At 39.0% G+C, this 23403-nt stretch overlaps 1 protein-coding gene across 2 annotated transcripts in view; it reads left to right on the forward strand.

The window, feature by feature from the left end:
• Window positions 1-23403, forward strand: part of FAF1 (Fas associated factor 1) — a 176685-nt gene that overhangs the window by 129491 nt on the left and 23791 nt on the right. For both annotated transcript variants that reach the window (XM_035122849.3, XM_088674070.1), the window contains exons 14-15: window positions 8348-8484; window positions 10203-10291. In XM_035122849.3, coding sequence (XP_034978740.1) covers window positions 8348-8484; window positions 10203-10291 — 226 coding nt within the window. The remainder of the gene's footprint in view (window positions 1-8347; window positions 8485-10202; window positions 10292-23403) is intronic.

Consider the following 23403-nt stretch of genomic DNA (forward strand, 5'->3'; position numbering starts at 1 on the left):
ATTCTGTATGTGTAGGAAAGCATCGTGCAATGCAGCAAGGAATGCCTGCTCTAAAATATATCAGTTTAGGGTCAGTATTTAGATAAATGAAAAATCAAAATCTAGAATGGAAAAGTCCTACAACTAGAGTCATGGAAACTAATTAAAAGCTTTTCCTCACAAATAAATTATTATTGCACAATAAATATGTATTGATTTCTCATTTTTGTTCACAGTCCATTTATTTTTCTTCATAATTATATCCTGTTGTAGAGAAATCACTGTTTCCTTGCACTCAAATTTGCAGTATGTCATATCTGGAAAAAATGCTATTCTTTCAATAGGTAGCAAGTTTGTAAGAAATTGTTGTGGATAACCAGTGGCGTTGCTGTCTGTCTAGTATGTTGTTGTTTGGATGCTAGAGGCATGCCCTGGGTGGTTGTCTGATGCGTGATGCAGTTAGTGATGACTGACAGAACTGTTTTAATTATTATGCCGATTTGTTGGTGACCATGCATTCCTCTGCTGTACAATTTGAGTAAAGGAACTCTTTATTAGCTCCCTCTTTGCCGTTCAGTAAACTGTTTTGCCATTTTGTGGCCATTAATTTTAACAGCAACAACAACTTGTTGATCTCTTTGTTGCATGGAGAAAACATACATGCATGAATAACCATTAGATTTATGTGCACCATTCCCAGTCTTGCCTTTGAAAGAAACTTGCTAGGCTATGGTGCAAAGGCTCCAATGACGTTTATACTTGGATGGATTGTACAGAAGGCCCTTAATTTCAAACTTTAGGGATTGAAATTAACGCAATACATTCTCTTAAGATCCAAATATATTAACTCAAAAGAAGCCTTTTATGTAGTGTAGCATGTAGAATCCATCCCTGCATGAGGTTACCAAATTAATACCAATGTGTTTTCAGATCAAGATAGAGACCAGGTTCTGGAAATATATAAAGTTGTATTTGCTTCTTAAAAAATACGTTACTGCTATAACCTTCGGCATTTTATCTGCATCTTGATTAGCCTATACTAAATACATCATTAACAGTATAATCCTTTGCATGCCTACTAAGTTTACTAAGTTGCGTGCCCACAAATTTAATAAAACTTAATTCAAGGGAAGCATGTAGGATTGCAGCCTTAGTTGCTCCAGTGGCTCCCCGTGTTGAGAAAGCTTAGGACTGTCATGGCATTATAAAGAGGGAAAATCCTGTTGTAGAACTGTGCATCATGACTTTTTTGATAACGATGTGACCTAAACATCTTCAGTGTCAAGTCCTTTCATCGCTCAGACTTGTAGAGCAGAAGGTGCAAAAGAATAGGATCCTGTGGTGCTATTTGTGAAAGAGCTGTGATGCAGAAGAGTGGTTGGCTGATGCAGGCCTCTGAGGAAAAAAAAGTGAAGGCATTTGGGCACAATTCCATTTACACTTACAAAAGCCTACTACAGCTGCATCAGTAATATCTCAACGATTCTGTTATCAAAATCACAAAAAACATTTAACAGAATCTATGTGGGTACTTGGCCTTTTTCTTATCAGGAGGACACAGTAAGCAACAAGATTATTACACCTAGTTTTTAAAAGTATGGAGTCTTTGACAATCGGACATTGCAATAACTAGCACTGTATTTGCAGAGGGATCATAAGAATACCCTTTCTGGGCTCAAACTGTACAGCGTCATGCCCCCCTCATACTTGAAATGCTACCTGAATTTAAAATCCCTCACAGTTGGACACAGAGCCACTGATCTTCAAGAGGTTATAATATCAGGGATTACTCCTGGGCTAACTCACCCGTGGTTACTCTTCTATTTGTGTGGATTTGCAAAATGGCACATTACAGAGAACAGAACTACCACACTCTTCGTTGTACTTCTCAGGACCAATTTCCATCTGTTGTTGCCACTTCAAAACCCTTCCCTGCTATTAATGATGTGAGGAGGAACATTTAAATGCACAGTTTTTGCATTCTAACTGCTTCATAGCTATGTGATGCTAGTGTTAAAATACTCCACACTTGTAGCCTGATTTTAAAAAAGGTAGTTGGTCTCTAAGGTGCTACTGTAAGGAATTTCTTTATTTTGTTTCGACTACGGCAGACCAGCACAGCTACCTACTGGTAAAAAAGAAAAGGCAGAGACCTTTTGTCATAGTCTGGTTGCTGAGCTCAGTGGAGTGGGAGAGTCTCTGAGGTGAACATGCCTGGAGGCAGAGTTAGCATCCAAAGTCAGGTCCAGTCCTAGGGTCAGGCAAACAGCAATCCACATGACCAGACAGTCTAGGGGTCAAGGAATCCAGTGATCATGGGGTCCAGGGTCAAGACGAGCAGGGCGCAGCAAGGTAGGGCCAGGAACAACTAGCATTGTTACCAGCAATTGACTGCTACTGGAAACTGCTTAAGAAGGCTGAAGCCAGTTGGTTCTCACCAGTCCTTCTCCTCTGAGTCCTTGAAGGCTGATCAACTGCAGGTGGAGTCACTCCCCCTCCTCCCCCTTCAGGATGCTGTTCAGCAGGTGAACCTGTTTTGTGGGCCATGACACCTTTTTAAGGATAACACACACCATATGGATACACAAGTGGAATAGTTTTCAGTGACAATCATGGACAGTAAGTAATATGTAAATTAGTCATAGTGACTTACAGCAGGGTGGGGCCTATATGTTTCTTTAACTTTGTATTATTTTCATGGCTAATCCATCAAGCTCAACTGTATCTACTCTGAGAGTTACAGATGAAGAGTGACTTTGGCACATAGCGTCAAACAATCTCAATATTTTCAAATAAACTTCCTAAACAGAAACAATTAGTTTAGTGTTGACTGGACTGATTGCAATAAAAGTGTCATTGCCTGCAGAAATATGTAGCAAGATATGGTGTAAGCCCAGTAAAAAATAGCAATTGTCTTTAAAGAAAGTTGGGGTTAAGTGGTTCACATGCAGACTGTACTAAGACAATCATGCATAGATGCCCTGTTTAAATATTACATATCACATCCTTCAGTTTTACATTTAAAATTTAAATATTAATACATAAAATGTTATTCTTAAATTAACATTTTAATGAGACTTGTGTTGACTTTGCAGAGTATAAAATTAATAATGTTAAATAATTACATGTCTTACGTGTTTAATATTCAACAAGTATTCTTTTTGCTTTGGAAAGACACTAAAGCATCTCTTCTGTGATGAAAGATACTTTTAAGCTTTATCTTTAAAAACCCCCACAAAAAACCAGCAGATAGGTTAGTATATATTGTCTCTTATCTTCAAGGGGCTGATTTGATTGACCTTAAATAATTCTAGAACTGACCTTCAGGTCATGGCTCATCAAATTGGTTTTACCAGATTGATGCTTAAGATTAATTTCTGTAGAATTTAAATTTGGTTGTGATAATAAATCATTGGTCCAGTTTCTATATCATGGTAAACCATAGTTGATTGCTAAGGCAATCAGGGGGTCTTTGTCGAAGACAATTAAATCTGTCTCTGATTGTCTGTGTGTCGCTTTTCCCTTGGGAGGAGCGATGGCTGATCGGGTTCCAGCCGGGGTAGTGAATGGTGAATTTCGAGATCAACCAAGGGGCTAATGGAGTGTCCTGTCTTTGACTTATCTAGATTGGGCTGGCGTTCTTTATGTAATAGGCCTTTTTGCTCTAAAGCTGGGTGCATCGCGCGTATCCATCCTTAATGGCCCTGCCAAATGAACCAGAGGCCTATGGCAAGTGCCCTCCGACAAAGAGGGCATTGATTGCCTGGGGTCGGTCCGGCAATACGACAAATTTGGTTTTCATTCTGTGTATTTAAAAACTCTCCTCAACTCAATATTATAGTCCTGTACGAGGGCCCTATATTTCAGGAGCTTTTTAGGAGTAGCCAAGTCGGAAAATGTCAGCATGAGTCTAGTGTGCTGGAAGTCTGTGCAAAGCAGGTTTATCGCAATCAGATTGTTGCACTGGATACTGTATTTAGTAAAAGTTTAAAGTTTCTCTTCACACTAGCAATTGATTTCCAGTAAGGCAGCATACCGTTGAAAGGATATATGTTGAGAGCTACTTGGGTGTTTTGTAGGATCAAGTCCCTACTTTCACTTTTGTTATTTTTGCTATTTGTAGTCTCTCAGTTGTTGGATCCAGACCGGTTACACCCCTGTGCATAGTGGTCTTGGGAGAGGGCAACGCTGCAGTCATTCTCATTAGTATTGAGGGAGCTATTACTGGCCACCAAAAGCACCAACACAGCCAGGAGTGACGTTATCATTCCTAGTTTGGTGTTAATTTCCTCCACTGTTCTTGCAGTCAGCAGGCAGTGGTTCGCAAGTATTTCCATGTAGAGTGGTGCCCTCTTGGGTAGTAGTTCATGAGATAGTTCATGGGCACTCATCTCAGCATTCTCCCCTGGGTGGATGTAAGGGCGATCTGGCTGTGACATCTGTCACCTCATTGATCCATAGCTGCCAAGTTCTCCCCTTTTTTAAGGGAAATTCCCTTATGCTGAATAGGCTTCCTCGCGAGAAAAGGGAAAACTTGGCAGCTATGCATTGATCGCCAGGGTTGATTCGGCTGATCTGGCTGGCTAGGCGGGTGTCCCCTTCCTCCCTCACTGCTCCATGTGCGTCCCTCCCGAAGCTGCGCGCTCGGTGGAAGAGGACGACCTTCCCAGATAGAAGGAGTGTACCGTTCTTCGGTCAAGGGTATACGATAGCTGCGCTCCCCTCCAAACAAGCTCAAGGTCCATTTGCAGTGTAAACTACCCTGAAAGTCTCTGCAGTTGCCAAACACCACCCACTAGTAACATCAGAGAGGCTCTGGCATCACAACCTACTAGTTTCCATTCAGCAGCCTGATGATGCATTCAAATGATGACGACGCATGCACTTCCATTAGTCTGAAATACAGTATTTTTTTTAATTTTACCCTTAATAAACAAATGTGTTCCGTGGGTTCCATCTTAAATTTATATATTCTACTGAAATGAGGCCAGTGGAGATTCAAAGTTGGGTCTAATTTGTTTTAAGACTTTCAGCAATACTCAACAGAAAAACTAGTTTTGACTTCCATTATTTGTCATTCTAGGTTTCTGAAGTGTAGACGTTGAGATTTTTCCCGCTGATAGGGAAACGAGGTGTCATGATTCTGTTTTGGATTTTGATATCAAATGCTTCTCAGCCTGTGACATTTTAATGCCGCTTGTCTTTTCAAATAGATTTACCTTCTAATGCATGAGACAACAGGACTTTGCTCATCAGATAGTGCATACATTTCAAGATCAGTTGTTACCTAAAATATTATCATAAGGCATAAGAAAACACATGATTTAAGTTGCCTTTCATGAACATAATTAAGAATTAATAAGCCTGTACCAGTGGCTAGTCCTCAGAATTTCCACTGTTTTGCCTTTTGTGACCTGTGTTATTAAAAGTCCATTATTTTTACAGACTTTATTAAATTGGATCTTATTAAAGCATTCTATATTTGCATTTGGTCTTTCATAATTCATTATTATTATGACATTTACTTTTTACCCTCAGATCTGAAAACATATCATAAGCTACCCTTTTCTCTTGAAAGAAATGCTAATTTCAAACAGTCCTCTAATGGAAGAGAAAAGCTTTATCAGTTTTTTCATTTATTCAGGATCGTGTTAAGAATACTAATGCCAGACTTCAGTATGCTAATGGATGAAGGCATTTTTTTGGCCAAAAGCTTAGAATTATTGTTTTAAGACTGCACTAGTAAGTATGAAAGTGAAGAAGGCTAGTACTATATCCAGAAGCATAACTCTTGAGTAAAAGTCATTTATTTTTATTGCTACTAATTGAACTTACAAGTTTTATATTAAAATATTATCTCTAGGTATAAAGCAGTATATTTATTTCATAATTAAATAAGTCCCCAACTTTTATTCTGTTGTTATTTATTTTTCTAGATTTGTATTTTACTCTGAAGCTCTTAAGTTTAGTTGCTGATACCTAGTAAAGGCTACAATACACAATACTTGCAGATTTGTATAGTCATACTTCATTCACTTGGATGAAAAAATTAAGAGTGAAGTACAGCAAAAGTTAGGTTTGCTTAAATCCTTTTGAGATGAGTTCAATTATCCATTCAGTACAGTGTGACAGAGCCATGGTAATTTCAGGAGTGGTTACAGGTAGGTAGCCGTGTTGGTCTGGATCGAAGTAAAATAAAAAAATTCCTTCAGTAGCACCTTAAAGACCAACTCTTTAAGGAGTTAAAGATAACTCTTTAAGGTGTTGGTCTTTAAGGTGCTACTGAAGGAATTTTTTTATTCAGGAGTGGTGTTTCTGTGAAGTGAGTTGTCACAAATGATAGATTTCTGGTGCCATTCCATGTTGTTTTGAGCCCTAATGTTTTGGTGTGTTCATAGTGATCCACACAACTTCATGCAACAATAACAGCACACAGAAGCTTTCAGGATGGTACTGTATGTTGTGTCTTGATGACAAATTCAGCATCTAAAGAGGCAACTAAAAGGCATCATTACATTACTTTGAGCCTTGTAGTTTATTCTGGTGTGGTGCACATGTAGCAGTTGCAACTGAGATACCAGTTACCTTGTATATAACCCAATCAAATTTACAATGTCCAAGAAGTGAAAACCATTGAGTTCATTGGGCTTACTTCCAAGTAAGTGTGAATATATGACTGCAATCATAACTGCTTTCTCTATCATTCCTGCTCTTGGTAAACCAGTGGAGCTTGGTGCTCAAAACATGGTTAAATGTTTTGTGTTTGAAAATTAGAAACAGCATGCAGAATTCTAAGTTTTTTTCTACCTGAGTAAGAGATTTGTCTTAAGCAAACTGATTCCAGCACTTCTGAATCCCAGGAAGTGGTACTTCAGTCAGTTTCATTCATTTTTAGAAATTTCAACAAGTCTGTTGGACTCTTGAAAGATTTGTTCAAAAATACTTCAGGAGATGCAATGAACCAGAGGTTACCCTCATATGGTACCTTCTCTGTCGTCACACCCCAGGTGTGGAACTCTCTCCCTGTAGGGATTAACTTGTCCCTCTTATTGTCAGTTTTCCAAAGCCAATTGAACATGCGTTTTTTCCTCTGAGTCTTTGAGGTTAAATATTACCTGGAGTCCAACAGATATGTTGTTGCGACTATATTGATAAAGTTTGTGATTGCAATTTGATGCAGTGCAATTTGATGCACTTAATGAAAGGCTTCTGATCCCAATCCCAGGTGTCCCGCTTTGGCTTCCCTGCTCTGCGGGACCAAAAGACAGGAGGGGTTTTTTTGCCCACCCTGTGGCATAAGTCAGTTGTCTCACACTAGAGCGTGGGACCCTAAAATGGAAGGAAAACTTCCCTTGACTCCACACATCATCACTGTTGTACCTCCTTCCATTGCGGCACTTCTGGAAGCCTTTCAAGACAATTATTGTAGGTAATAGTAAAATGGTGTGATGTGTATACATTCTAAGTGCTTGCTCTAAATGTTCTAAGTGCTGTTAACAGCCATATGATTAGTGTTAATAGTCTGAAAGTTGAGGATTCCACCAGACATGAATGTGTGACAGAAGTCCATGCTTGCCTCAGCAGTGAATGAAAGGAGCCTTGCTTCCCCAGATGTTAAAGCATATGGAGATATATTATTGGAGTAGGAATTTATTCATATCATTTAGCACTCTCTCACCTCCCCCGTTTTTCTCTTATTTGTTCTTTATTTTAGCAATTCCTTTGGAGTAGATAGACCCCATATTTATTAACCTGTTAACCACTTTAGTTGTGCATGCCAAGGCACACTGCCCCTGCTAAAAAGTTTGTTTTATCTGGCCTTGGGATTGCTGTTACAGGATAACCAAATTTGTCATTCCCCTTTGCATATTTGAAAGGCCCCAATTGTTTTATATATTTGTAATAACAGAAAAATAAACTATAGATTTCATCATCAGGAGGCCTGTTAAAATATACTACAATCTTTGAGTTTGTTATACTGGTTCTACAGCACATTGCAGAGTAGAATATGCTATTTAAACCTTGAAATGTCTTGGGCTGGCCTTGGTCTTTCTTTGGATTGTGACTAATTCCATTCTCTTGTGTTCCGGGGAAAAATAGTTTGCATTGGTGCATTCATTATTTTAAGTATGAGAACCAACTTGCTGCAGGATAGAATTTTATAGCTCTGAATATGATAAATGGGAATGTTGACTTTGATAAATATTGACAGGATAAATGGGAATATTGACAATGATATGGTTACAAAGTGAACAAGCAGGACTTTTGAAGCTTCCTAACTAAGTCCACATCTAATAACCTTTCTTTTAGCAAAGTGGACATTGCTTTACAAAATTTCCATCCCCCTTTAAATGTTTCTGTTTTCCAGGTTTCTAACGATGTGCACGAGACACTTTGGTAGCGTTGTAGCTCAAACTATTCGAACTCAGAAAACAGATCAGTTTCCACTTTTCCTGATTATTATGGGGAAACGATCATCAAATGAGGTGCTGAATGTAATACAAGGTATCATTTTTGTTCTATTTGGCGTGTGTTCCTTCTTGAAACTTTCAAGTTAATTTGCTGCCGGTCCTCTCTAGAATATGGTTTATCTTCTTTAGTTCAGGAAGTACCAGTACCTCTTAGTGAAATGTAAAGTGCAGTGCATTTATACTATACTCATTTGCATTTACTACTGCCAAAACTGATTTTCTTACTCTTTGCATCTCTAATAATGAAGTGTAAATAGTAACAAATGCCTTTTATTTTTCATGCTTACCAGCAAGCATACAAAGAAGTGAAAACAACTGACAGACTGTGAATTATAAGCTTTCTGTAGCTAGAGCTTTAGAAACAGGAATTCAGGTTCGTTGTTATAATAGATCCCCTTTCAGATTCCCAGCATTGAAGCTGATTTGAGTAAACATGCATAGGATTTTACTACAAAAGTAAGTCCCACTGAGTTCAGTGAGACTTACTCCCCAGTAAGTGTTCTTAGGATTAGAGCAATCTTGTCCATATCCACTCAGGTATAAGCTCCCTTGTCTTCAATGGGATTTCTTTCCAGGTAAATATGCATATAGGGTCTCAGTCTTAAAGACTTTGGGCAAGCTACCATGTCCCATTTTAGCCTGCCCTATAGCATTATTGTGAAAATTAAATGGGATGAAGAGATGTTATAACCAAGCCAGAGTCCTTTATGTTTTGAGTCATTGAATTCAGGTATCTTGGAACATTCTTAATTTGGAACTCTTAACATATTGAAATGTTGTTGATTTCAAGTTGAGATTTCCATAACTGAGGGAGTCTGCCTGCATGCATTTGAAAGCAAAACGAGGGTCCAAATCGAACCAAAGCTGTGGCAGTCTGATGTTTATATAAAAAGTTCCTCTCTGTACTCTTGGCATTGCTTTTCCAACAGCTAGAAAGTTTAAATTTAGTGTGTATGTTGTCCAAGACATCCTGATTTCTGAAAGGTCGACATTTGAAATTCAAAATTCAAAATTTCACACTGCCAAATGCAGCCAGTATTGCTGCGGAGAGCAAGCAAAATCTTACTTGGAAAATAATGGAAAGAAGTGAGGCAACCGTCTTTTTGCACGTCAGCCCACTTTGCATTGGAGAATAGAGAATTGCTATTGCCACCCAGGAATGAAAACCTGACAGGTCCATAGAATGGGTTTTAACAATATTTGGACTAATGTGAAAGGAAGGGTAGGATTTCAAGGGACAACAGGGATATATATACAGTACTGCTATTTGAGATGCAATATAAAAGTCTGGAAGAATTTGGATACAATTGAAACTACTCTGCGGAAAGTGTTTTGAGCTAATGCCCTCAAATTCTTCTTTGAAGCTACCGGTACCCCAAATGTTACATATCAGTTTGACAATATTGTTAAAAGATGGTTATTTCAGCTACCTGAAAGAAATAAAAAACACTCTCCCTGTTTAGTGATCCTATTTTCACCTATAGGAAAATATAACAGAAAGCATCATCAATCAGTTCAGAATAAATACTTTCGTCTATGCTCATGCTTACATTTTATTGGAAAAATTAGAAACTTGTGGGGGGCAGCCCACTGATAAACAAAAAATAGTCTAAGAATCTCATCTCATATTCTTATTATGACTTATAAAAAAAAACCCTGCTAGGTATTCCTTTTGGATTAATTCTAGAATGACTTTCTGGTTTTTTAATAACTTTAATAATATGAAGTTCAGCTATCTTTCTTTGTTGCTAGGTAACACAACAGTGGATGAGCTAATGATGAGGCTGATGGCTGCAATGGAGATCTTCGGTGCTCAGCAGCAGGAAGACATAAAAGATGAGGTGAGAGCTGGACATCACTCCAGACATCTGGTGAATTTCGAGTAAAGGCCCTTCCAGACAATTAAAAAATATCAGATTCTATTTATAGCACTAGATCTGTTTGACCCCCAATTCAGCACCAATGACCGGATGCTAAGGAAAACAGGGCTCCTGTGGCTTTAATAGTTGGGCAGAAAGGAAGTTTTTGCAGGTTTTTACTGCACAAGTAAGAGAGGTTCCACCTAATGAGCTCTCTTGTACAACTGGACATGGCTACTGTCCTTTTCATCAAGTCAGACTAATACCAGAATGTGCTATCCTGGTCATCCATGGTCCTTGGCCATGCTTGATAGAGCTGATGGAAGTTGCAGTTCAGCAACATTTGAACGGCCAAAGGTTCTCCACCCCTGCATGTAACGTACAGGGTTGTTCTAAAAGAAGTTCTAAAAGAAGTCAGAGCAGAAGTGAGCATCAGTGCTAAAAATGAATATATAGCTTTTAAATAAGTAAAATAAAAAGCTAAGGTTCATTATATGTTACAGAGGGAAGGGAGCTTGACGCTTTGAGAGGTGTTTGCTTTATTTTAAATGGTAAAGATAAACATTTGATACTGAAATTCTACAACAATGAACTGGTAAGAGGTGCTGATAGAACACAAAATAAAAATTTAATGGATTGGAGAGAGGGAGGATCATAGTCCAATAGACACCTGTGACTCTTAGAAATTTCATAGCATTTGCAAAAGCAATCTAATGGCTAAATATTGTCTTTGAGTACTGGGGGAAATTATCTCTTGAGGAAATCATCTGAAGGGGGGATTATTGCACCTGGGAAGGCACAAGTATTGAACTGCAAATTTAAAAACTGTTATTTACTGTTCATACTGGTTTTTGTAATGATGATTTAAAAAGAAAGTGTGTCACTGGTTAGCTAAAAAATAAGATGGAAATTGTAAATAATAAGGTTGGTAGCCTGAAACATATAACATCACAGTAATGTAATAGAAATAATGGATATGTTATAGAACAAAATATTTTGTTCTATAACAAACATGTTTTTAATTGACCTTTCAAATGTTCAAAGCAGCTTACTATATAGGGAAATTATTCTCATCATTTCTTTCTTACTAGGAATTTGGCTTCACTCTACTAAAAACCCACCACTTCTTTCATTCCTTACCCTCATAATTAGAAAATAGGAAAACAATCATACTTTAGTACTCTAGCGAAGGTACCTTTCAGTATATAATAATAAAATTATACATTACCGTACAGGTCTCTTTCATTCAAACTAAATGAGCAAGTGGAAGTATAAAGTTTTCAAGAACTGTCACAGTGTTTCAGTTTTACAAAAAAAAGGTAGGCACAAGACAGGTATATAATAATGAGACATTTATCTGTTACTCTGTAAATTGGGAGTGACATTTGCAAGTAATGAAGTACTTAGTTAGGAATTTGTAATAATAGGTGTGTTGCCATTCAAGATTATTGTTATCCTGGTTGTAGAGACATTGATTGACAATAATGCACTAAATACATTTTCCAGCCATTTAAATCTTGTTTCTCATTAGTGCAAGATTTACTGATTATTTTATGTAATAATCTGAATGTGTGTCACCTGCATTTCTATCTACCATATCCATTTCCTCTCTCTACCCTTAATTTTTTTCTATTCTTTATAGAATTTTTAGTTATGAGGATTGCATAAATTTATGAAATTTATTGCATAATATTGTTGAATCTTCATTGCATTATAACAGAAAGTAACCATGAGATGATATTAAAGAAACTTTCATGGAAACATTTCAGGTCTCAAATGATTTGGCTGTTTAGAATGCGAAAGAGGGCTGAGGTACCCTTGCACTCCCAGAAGGGCTTCTGAGCCAACAGATGCCTCCATTAATGGAAGAAAGGAGGAGGAGCTGCAGCCCTACAGTGCCCCCTGTAAATTGGCTTCAGAGTTTAGAGTCCTTCCAGCACAAAGTGAAAGGTAGTGCAGGGAGCTTTCGGAGGAAGGGCGAATTTGCAATAATTGTCTCTCTCATCATCACTTAGCAGAGGTGCCCCGTGAATCAAAAGCTTTTCTGTGATCACAAGGGCAACATCTGGATTCCACTCTATATTGTTGTGCAGATTTTAAAATAATAGTTGCCATGTTTTTAAGTTGCCGGAAACTAATTGTACCTGCCTAATGCATGGCTTGTAAAGATATGTATGGCCTACTCCATTGCCCCATTCTTTGTTACCTTCTGGTTTTTAGGGATGACTAGGAGTACCATTTCAAAAACTGGTTTTATTCTAACAGGCTCTGATTATCTCTCAATTAGGTCTGTTTTCTATGTTAAGCATGATGCGCGCAAACCCATGTTGTAAGCAGTGGAACTCTGGTGCTATAGCCTCTCTCTGGAGTATTTCTGAGAGTAATCGGTCTCCTTTCCTGACCTGCAGTTAGTGAGAACAGGTAGAGTAGCACTAGCGCTGCCACTGTCTGTACAATAGGAATGCTAGTTATTTACTGATTGGGGCAGGGGCGGGGAGACTGTGGTGTGCCATGTGCTGCTGATTGGGCAGCTCAAATTGGATTAGCTGAGGAATCATTACAGCCTTGTCCCCTTACCTTTCAGCTATCAAGATAGCGTTGCACACATGTCAAGCCAAATGCAGTCTTCAGCTGTGGTTTCCAGCTGCTTGTCAGCAGCAGCACCGGCACAATGGTCTTACAGTCCCAGGCAGGCAACATAAACAGGCAGATTATTGAGTCTTTAGTCAACCATCAAACATAGCCGATATAGGCTGTGTTGGTTTATTGACTCACCTGTTGGTTTCAAACACCAGGAAGCTTAAGATGGCTTCTCACTTTCAGAGAAGTAGCAAAAAATAATTGTGCCAGTAATTCATGCTTCCAGTATTGTGTTTTTGTATCTCTCTTGTGGTCCCCACCCCCCAGTGGTATGGGGAGGAGACATGCATACACCTTTCTCCCTTTTCACATATTGTGGAAGTACAAAAAACAGAAGTGGAAGGGTTTACTTTGGAAAGGCAAAATAGTTAACAACTTAACACAGTGCCTGTAATTCATTTCAAACATGTAAGAACATTTGAGGAATAAAACCAGCTTTATTCCTCAGTGTCTTTAAGAGAAATGCAATTCACTAGATAAAATAATGAGCTAAACAGGCAGTGAAGTAATCCATATATTGTGTACTTAACAAGAGGCGTTGGCATGTGAAAAAATAATATTGTTTTTTAGTGGTTTGCTAGCTAACATGTAACTTTTTTTTATAAGCCTTGTTCCTGACAACTGCTGTTTAAACAGCAACTCCTTTTTCTAGTGAAGATCTTAATGCATTTACATGAACATTCTTTCAAAATGTGACAATAGCAAGCAGGATACAGATTCCGGTTTCTGTTACTGTTTTCCTAGTAGCAACTGTAAGCCATCATAAACCACAAAAAGATAAACAGAAAGTTCTTCCGAGGTTTTTAGTTGTTATTTTTTTCTAAGTCAACATGTATATATTTTTTGTACATGGAGGCACAAAAGAATGGTTCTGTATCTTCAAAGAATATATATTTCAGCTGGGGTGGGGGGAATCGGCAATGAACCAGTATGAAAATTTGGAACATTACCCTTTTCATATATTTATATGCTTAGAAGTCTTCAAATCATGAATCGCAATGTGACACACTTTTGCATAGCATTTAACACAGTATCCTTTGCTAGGTGTCATAATGCGGAGCTGGGTTTTTCAGTTAATTGTAGATAGAGCAGTGATGGGCAACCTTTTGAGCTTGGTGTGTCAAAATTCGCCAAAAAACCGAGCATAATTCGGGTGGTGTGTCACTTCGAGAAAAAAACCATAATTCCGCGATATTTATAGTTTAAATAACAAAAATGTATAATTGTAATATATAACTGTATTTAATAAACCAAAAACTAATTTAACCAAACCAAACCAAAAAAACCCTTATTTATCTCAAAGTGCCCAGAGTTGTTGAGCTTTTTGGGGGGAGCTGCTGACCAAAGTTTTGGAGGTTTTTTTTGGGGGGGTGCAAAAGTTGCTTTGTTTTTTTTGGGGGGGGGGTGCCCCAAAGCTGCTGTGCCTTTTGCGGGGGAAAGAGAACAGAAATAAATGATGAAAAATACCTTCGCTGGAACTAACACGCAGCACCGACAAAGCGCCAAAAAACCCAGCACAGAACAGGTTAAAAACCTAACGCTGTTACACCCAGTCATCGTCTGCCAAAGGATCCAGGTTTTAACAGCGGTGACAAGCTGTAGCGTGAGGAGGAGTGGGAGAACAAATGGGGGGAAAACAACAACAACAACAGCGTGAATGGCCTGATGGGGCGTGTGCCAGCAGTGAGGGCTCTGCGTGTCACGTCTGACGCGTGCCATAGGTTCGCCATCACTGAGATAGAGGATAGAACTCTTCTAGTCTCACCGAGGGTAACTGAAGAAGAAGAAAAGTAAGACAAAACTGCACAGTTTTAGCAAACAGGTAGATAGAGGCCTAAAATTCTGGCAACTTGAGTACTTTAGGGAGTGGTGGGTATTTTTCAATCCCACAAGAGTGGCTTCCCAGAATTTTTGAGTAAGGTAACAAAGCTAGCACCACGTCCAGTGCCCTGCCAGCTCACTCCAGCCTGAGTGGGAAGTAGGGGTGGGGATTGTACCTTTTTTGGTGGGGCCGCTTTCCTTCATTTACTCCCTTGCCATTGTGTTAAGTGAGAAACAATTAGCCATGCCAGCTCTAGGAGTGATGTAGTTGAGGGCTTCTTATGGGCACATTGGGAATTCAAGAGATCTTGAGGTCTTGCAGATCCTTAGTTGTCCTCGTTTCACTACCTCCACCAGCAAAATACCACCAGTGGGACATCTGCACAGACAGACCCTTTCTGTGGGTGTACCAGGGATCTTCTAGCAGCATGAGTGCCATCATACCAGTGGGCCTTCCTTCTCTGATGGAATGGGACTCTGAATCCAAAGGTCCTCAGCTGGCCTCCTACTGGCTTTAGGATTACACCCTAAATGCCTGTGGACTAAATTGTAATATATTACCATAATGAATTGGCAATGCTATCCTGAGCAGTAGCAGCTTTGAAGAAAACGTGAGCCAGAGAAAGTGGCTGTTTCTATCCAGAGAAAGTCCAATTTTAATTGAGAAATATAATTTCCTTCAGTCTCATACTGTTACTGGAGACCTAGCTGGGAGCTCCAAGAGAAATGGCAGTAATTTATTAAGCCTTTTGTGTTTGAGGAGTGTACAGTGTTAAAAAGACATGTCCACAGTTTCATTGTTTACATTTGGCTTTTAACTTGACTGTTGAGTGATGATTCTAGCATTGCATGATAGGCAAGAATAGAGCCTGAATTTGTCACATATGAAACTAATGAGAAGAGATTTGTGATTAAATAATGGTATTACAATTCAGCACACCTGTTTTGAGCCTCCTCCTTATGCATTTTTCCCTCTCTTGCCTGAGGAGGAGACTTCTCAATGGATTACAGTAACACTTTTTGACAAGCTTATACAGGGTGGAGTTCCTATGTACTGACAGAACCCATTTGATGATACCTCGATAATGCATTCTTTTTATTTCTGCTGTCAAAATTTATTACTGTAAAAGCATTGACTGTTACACAGCTGGTCTGACTTGTCCACATTTTTAAGTTAAGTAACAGTAGGCCTAACATAATGTTTATTTTTCTTGTTATGCAACATTTAACCCTCGTTGCTTTAGGATAAGATTCATGGTAGATATATATTGTTCTACAATTGCTTGAAAAAACTTCCTTTATTTGCAAATCCCACTTGAAAATGTCTATTCACTTTGACTTCCCATCAGCTGGTTTTTCAATCTTCTTCCTGAAAAACAGTGTGTGTTTTTTTAATTAAAAAAAAACCAACCACCTGTAGAAATAACAGTAACACTGATAAAGGCATGGAGAACTATTCTATGTTTTTATGTTTATTTATCTGGAAATAGGTGGACTGCCAGCTAAGCTTTCAGATTGTGTGGTCAGACATCAGCCCATCTTCCTTTCTTGTGAACTTAAATTGAGTAGCTTTATTGTTAAAGGCACAGGAACAGAGCAAGCATTTAACAGTGGCCCAGGATACAAAAATTAAGAAGTTGAAAGCTTATACTGTCACTTTATGTCCAAGTCACAAAAATCATTGTTTCACAGATTTTTGCATGCCACCCTGATGTTAAGACCAGTAACAAAAAAGGGCAAACCCTAATAATAATAATAATAATAATAATAATAATAATAATAATAATAATAATACAGTGGTACCTCTACTTACGAATTTAATGCGTTCCGAACACACATTTGTAAGTCGGAAAAAATTGTAAGTCGAATCCCATAGGAATGCATTGGGAGAAAAAAATTCGTAAGTCGAAGTAACCCTATCTAAAAATTCGTAAGTAGAAAAAAACCCTATCTAAACCGCATCCAAGACGGCGGACGGAGCTCCGTTCGTAAGTAGAAACATTCGTAAGTAGAGTTAGTTATTTGTAAGTAGAGGTACCACTGTAATACCTAATAATTTATTATTATACCCCGCCCATCTGGCTGGGCTTCCCCAGCCACTCTGGGCGGCTTCCAGCAAAACATTAAAATACAGCATAGCTGCCAAGTTATCCCTTTTTTAAAGGGATTTTCCCTTATGCTGAATAGACTTCCTCGCGAGAAAAGGGAAAACTTGGCAGCTATGAAATACAGTAATACAGAGAAGGCCCTCTGCCTCAAATTAGCTTATTGAAGCAAGTCAGCCATTTGGGGACAAAGCAAATTGTGATGGGTTTTTAAGAAGTATTTCCAGAATGTAATAGCAAGCAGGGCTTTTTTTTAGCTGGAACTCGTTGGAACTCAGTTCCATCTCCTCTCATGTGGGAGCCATTGTCATTATAAGAGAACGAGGGAGGTGTTCATAGTGAGTTCCAGCACCTCTTTTTCTAGAAGAATAGTGCTGTTTTTCAGCAGAAATTATGTACTAAATAATTTTATGTGAGAACAGCAGTAAAAGTTAGGCTTTATTTGGGCAGCTTTTAAATCATTTAAAACAACAACAACCACCCACACACTCTGTATATATATCTATAGATTTTCCTGTGTTAAGCTATAAAATGTACAATTCTGCCATCTTTGGAGGATCAGGTTAATGTTTTCTATTATGTTGTTTTGTTTAGACAAGCTGGGTGTTTTTTCTTTCGCACTCTCATGATTAGCTGCAGGCAGTGATAGTTGTTTTAACTTCAGGTGTGGCTCAGTAAAATGTTTGAAATAGATTCTCATCCTTTGCAAACAGAGAATATGTAGGTGGGTTCTTTGGTTTCTAGTGCCTTATGTGCACACATAGATTGTTGAATTTCAGGGTATAATGAGCTGTGTGTTGCTCTGAGATAATTCAGCATTTAATTGGGTCAGAGATTAATTGAGACTCAAACTCCTCCTTGAGGATGCAGAAAGACAAGCTAGAAAGATAGGGTAGAATTTGAGTTTCTAAAACTTACATTTTGTTTCCTTTTCACAAGAAAGATATTTCCCAAGTCGAGAAGCAATTTAAATCTGACCATTTAGTTCAATAGAACATAGTTGTGACTATCCTTGCTAGATAATGAACAAGTACTTGATGGGAACTTTACTCAATCCTGACTTTTTTCAGCATTTTAGTGAAGATGAGGAGAAAATGCCCCACCCAAAGATTGAATGAATCTTGGGAGAGTAAAACTTCAGAACTTTCAGGTGGGAGTGGCCTTACGTTTGAAGATGATGCTGATTATGTAATTAAGAATTATTTTGTTAGATTTCTTACCCACTCTTCACCATGAGCTCCCAGGTTGGGTCACAACAATTTACAGTTACTGTATTAAAATAAGTTAAAGCAGATTTACAATCATGAGTGTGCCCTAAGATGAAGTTGTCAATGGTTGCAGGGGGGGGGTGTTAATGGGGGGAAATATTTGACATTGCTTCAAGCAGCAGCCATCCTAGGCATTCCTACTGGGTCAGAATGCTTCATGGGAATGATGCTATATTACGCTGTAGTATCTGCGCAGGGAACTTGGTGGGAGTGGAGAGATGGTACAGAATGGTAGTGATTGGAATGGGGGGAATTTCAGCCTGGCCTCAACACGGTCTGATCAAGAAAATATTTTAAAATAAAATATGACGGTTTTTTAAATAAAAAGGGAGAAGTTAACTGCAGCTTAGCGGCAGACTGTTTCTTTCCAAGCTGTAACCTTGCTGTCACTTTAATTTATTTCTAAAAAGATTCATACTGATTCCATCAAAGCTGCCAATTAAATGTTGCTATATTGTCATACTGACACAAGATCAATTGTCCAACATCTTGGGGTGGGGACAGGGGGGTCCTACCCATACAGCATTTCTGAATAACAGCTAAGCAATGAGAAATTTCAATATTCATAATGTATATCCAATGGCTAAGCAGTGGAATGCAGAATAATCATGGCATAATCTGTTCTCACAGATTAAAAGCTCTGTTTTTCATTTTGCTTTATGGATTCATTACTGTTGTGTTTCAAAGACAGCTTGCTTTGGGTCACATTGAGGCTTATGCACTAGATAGATCTATATATCCCAAAGGCGTATCTTAATAGGTATGTTGATACAGAACTGTGATCCTCAGGCCTTTTTAATAAGGGGACCTATTGATGTCATTTTCTCTTTATGGGTATCATTCTACTTCTCCCATCCATAAGCCTCTCCTCTCAACCTCTTGCTCCTTGTCCTTAAAATTCATCGCAAAAAGAGTCACAGAATGCATGAAAGTGTTTGAAAGGTCAGAAATTGGTGCCCAGATGTCTATGAGATGCACATTATCTGGTGCAGAATCATTGTCCCCTCCCCCTCATTCCAAATGTTGGGGGTGAGCTGTAAAGAATGCATGGTTGTTGCCATATAAACTATGAGGCTGAGCAAAACATAAGGTTTGGAAAAGATGCATGGTATATGCCAGGGATGGCCTACAACCAAGAGACTGCGATCTACTCACAGAGTTAAAAACTGGCAGTGACCTAACCCCTTTTTTGGAGTTCAGGTCAAAGTTGTTGAGCGTTTTTTCAGGGAGGAGATAAAATGTTGAGCCTTTTTTTAGGGGACCCACGGTTGTTCAACTTCTTTTGGGGGAGCCAATGATCTACCAGTGATCTACCACAGATGTCCAGTGATCTACCGATAGATCACGATCTACCTGTTGGACATGCCCTGGTATATGCTATAATTTTTGCATGCATGCAGGACTAACAGACACCCTACATTTTTCAGCGATATATTAATTAATAAATATACATACTTACTGAGGCCTCGATTCTGAGCACATTTACCCTGGAGTAAGTCCCACAGAAAACAGTGAGACTTCCTTTAGACTAGACTTGAATAGAGTTGCACTACAATCTTGTACCGGGACGCAGGTGGTGCTGTGGGTTAAACCACAGAGACTAGGGTTTGCCAATCAGAAGGTCGGCGGTTCGAATCCCCGCGAGGGGGTGAGCTCCTGTTGCTCGGTCCCAGCTCCTGCCAACCTAGCAGTTCAAAAGGACGTCAAAGTGCAAGTAGATAAATAGGTACCGCTCTGGCGGGAAGATAAACGGTGTTTCCCTGTGCTGCTCTTGTTCGCCAGAAGCAGCTTTCTCTTGCTGGCCACATGACCCAGAAGCTGTATGCCAGCTCCCTCAGCAAGTGAGATGAGCGCTGCAACCCCAGAGTCATCTGCGACTGGACCTAACAGTCAGGGATCCCTTTACAATCTTTTACCAGGCTTCTGTTGCTGGAAGTAACCCTGGGGAGAGTATGCTTACAGGATGCTCCCACCGCCCCAAGGTGGGAAGATAACTTCCACTGTTTCCTCTATCCTATTAATTATGTCTGCTGAATATCTGTTGCAGAAGGTTGGGAGGCTCACAGGAGCAATTTGAGAGAAGATGCAGAGGAAATGAAAACTTCATTCCACCTTCTGCTGGTACTCCATTAGATCATGGTCCTATCCATGGACTGAAGGAGCTGTATGTCTAGTTAGGGTGTTTAGTTAGGATGCAAACCAACCCAACATTATGTGCCACTTTTCCACACAAATGTTCTCAAAGAAGTTTTCTTAAAAAGCTAAAGCTAACAAGGAGCACTAGAAAGGAATTTAAGAGCCTTTTGCTTACCACCACCCATAGCTGCCAAGTTATCCCTTTTTAAAAGGGATTTTCCCTTATGCTGAATAGGCTTCCTCGCGAGAAAAGGGAAAACTTGGCAGCTATGCCACCACCTCCTGCTGAAAAACGGTTCAAGTTTTTACTTGTAATAATGTCCTGGATATGGACTGCTGTCTTGAGTAAAGCTCAGGAGAACTAACACATTGCTTAAGTTATATTATAGTATCTTGGAGTTTTACTCATAGATTTTATTACAATTGTTTGTCATTCTCCACCCCACACACTGATTGTGTAAGCTGCTGTGTGTCACTGTTATATAGTAGATAAGGTGAGGTAAATTGGCTTCCTTCTGTCATCTAGTTACTGTTCCAGACAAATTTCGTATCTCCCAACTAGCCAGGCATTGAGGTACAATTACCGTATGTTCACCTGTACTTAATGAATAATAATTATCTAAGTTATAGATGAAGGCAACTCTTGTGTGCTTGTTTGCCCATTATGCTTTTTGAATCTGGGCAAGATTCAACTTCTGGCATTCACATTTTCTCAACAACCTTAAGTGAGCAATATTACTGGATGGCTGTCAAGGGAGTGAAATGTCATTTGCTTTCCAGTGACCTGTAAAGCACTTAGCAAGCATGTCTTGAAGATTCTCCATGTAATTACTTGGAGTAGAAAATTTAATGAAACTTACATTTTAAAGGCAACTTTTAATTTTAATCTGCATTCTGAAATATGACTGTAGATGTTTTTGCTTTTCTATCAGTGTCAGAGAAGAAAACATATAGCTGGTATTAAAACTGAGGAGGGTAGCTTATATTTACACAAACACTTAGTTTATGAATACAGGTTATTAATAAGAATAGCCTCAATTTCAAGAGTAGAATAATAGAATCATAGAATTGTAGAGCTGGAAGGGACCCCAAGGGTCATCAAGTCCAAACCCTGCAATGCAGGAATCTCAACTAAAGCATCTATAGCAGATGACCATCCAACCTATGCTTAAAAACATGCAAGGAAGGAGAGTCCACCACTAAGAGCTGCCACTCCAGGTAATTTTTTCCTCTGTCAAACAGCTCCTCCCTTCAGAAAGTTCTTCTTGATGTTTAGTTTAGAATCTCCTTTCTTGTAACTTGAGTCTGATGGATCGAGTCCTACTCTCTGGAGCAAGAGAAAATAAGCTGAATCTTCCATGTGACAGCCCTTGATATATTTGAAGATGGCTATCTCAGTCTCCTCTTTTCCAGGCTAAACATACCAAGCTCCTTCAGCCGTTCCTCATAAGGCTTGATTTCTAGACCCTTGATCATCTTTGAGTAGGACCATCACTCAATGACATTTCTTGTATGTGTAGAGTCCCAAGTTTAGTCCTTGACATTTCTGGTTAAAATGACTTTGTGGAACTGCTACTTGCCTGAGTAGACAGTAATGAGTTAGATGGATCAATGACCTTGTACAATGCAGCTTGCCACATTATATCTTAAGTTTTAAATGCTTTTCCAAAATGAGGAAATTTTTTTTATTGATGCTCTACTTTCATAGGTACATTAGACAACTTTACAAAATTAAAATAAAACACTGAACCAACAAGGGCAAGCAATAAAACAATAGAAAGCAAGGTCCAATTATTTTTTTTAAAATGCTTATCTTTTTAAAGGCTAGCAGGGAAGAGGTTGTATGATCTTCCTTTGGAAGTGAGTTCCAGAGCACCATGCTGTAATAGAAAAGGGCCTAATCCTGAAGGAGAAAACGAAATCCAAAACATGGCACAATCAGCTGGCTTTTAAATGGCAGTAAGAACTTTTTCTCTTACAAAGGTTGGTTTGTGTTCATGTTGGTAAGGCCAGACCTCACTCAGTGCTGTTGCACATCTGATCAAGTAGGTAGCAAGAGTAAAGAAATTTGCTCACACACCTTGTTGTGAAGAGAGGCTGCTGCTGTGCAGTTTTCATATGATGCTTCTTTGTTAGCTGTCAAAAGCTGGGTTTTAAATCCCATAAATAAATAAAATGAAGATCTAACTCTGCAGGTTGTAAGAGGAACTCTCACAGATGAGGAAGAAGGGGTGGAGGGCAGATGCATAGTAGTCTTCTCAGTAAAGGTGGGTCTACTCTGGCATTGCAAAGGCACAACATAATTGCAGGTGGAAGCACTGCAAGAGAGACATGTCCTTTGCTGATGCTCCAAGGGGCCAAGAAACCTTGGGAGCAGGGCTGTTGCTGGCGGTATGCAAATATTTATTTTTGCAAGTATGAAAGGGTATCACAATTTTCTCTGTAATCTCACAGTGATGAAGTCCTGTACTACAGATTGCTTACTTTGCAATGCAACATTAATCTTAATTAAAAGATAGTATTTAAAAAAAACTATGCAAATATTTTAGATAGTTAAATCTCTTACTTAGATAAACAATTTCCCATTGTCTAACCATGAACTTGATTTAGAAGCTGCATCTGCTTAGGAAACTGTTCCCTTTGAAATGGAGGTTTAGCTGTGCCATTTCACACCTTTGTCCCAGAGAAGCAGTCGTGCATAATGTATTGTTACATTCCTGACATCCCTTGCATATCCCGTTTAAATAGTGCCATGAAGAAGAAGAACTAAACCTAAGGGAAATGCCTGAAACTGTCTGTCTGGAAAAATACAGTGTCATACTGGTTTGCCAGCTGAGAACAGAAATAGCCTTGCCACAAGGAACCATGCTCTGGTAACCTTCAACTTGGTGTACTCTAATGCAGTGGTGGCTAACCCGTGGCCTTTCAGATGTTGTTGGGACCCCAACTCCCTTCAGCCTCAGTCCTTATGATGCTTAGCCACTTCAGCTTGTGCATGGTACTGTCCTTGAAAGCTACTCAGAAGCTTCAACTTGTACAGAATGAAGCTGTTAGCCAGATGGAATTACATGACATTGATTATAAAGGAGTTGGCTGCCTTTTCACCTGAAGCCCACTTTTTGGT

This window comes from Zootoca vivipara, chromosome 7 (assembly GCF_965207765.1).
Source record: "Zootoca vivipara chromosome 7, rZooViv2.hap1.1, whole genome shotgun sequence".
In the NCBI taxonomy this organism is placed as follows: Eukaryota; Metazoa; Chordata; class Lepidosauria; order Squamata; family Lacertidae; genus Zootoca; species Zootoca vivipara.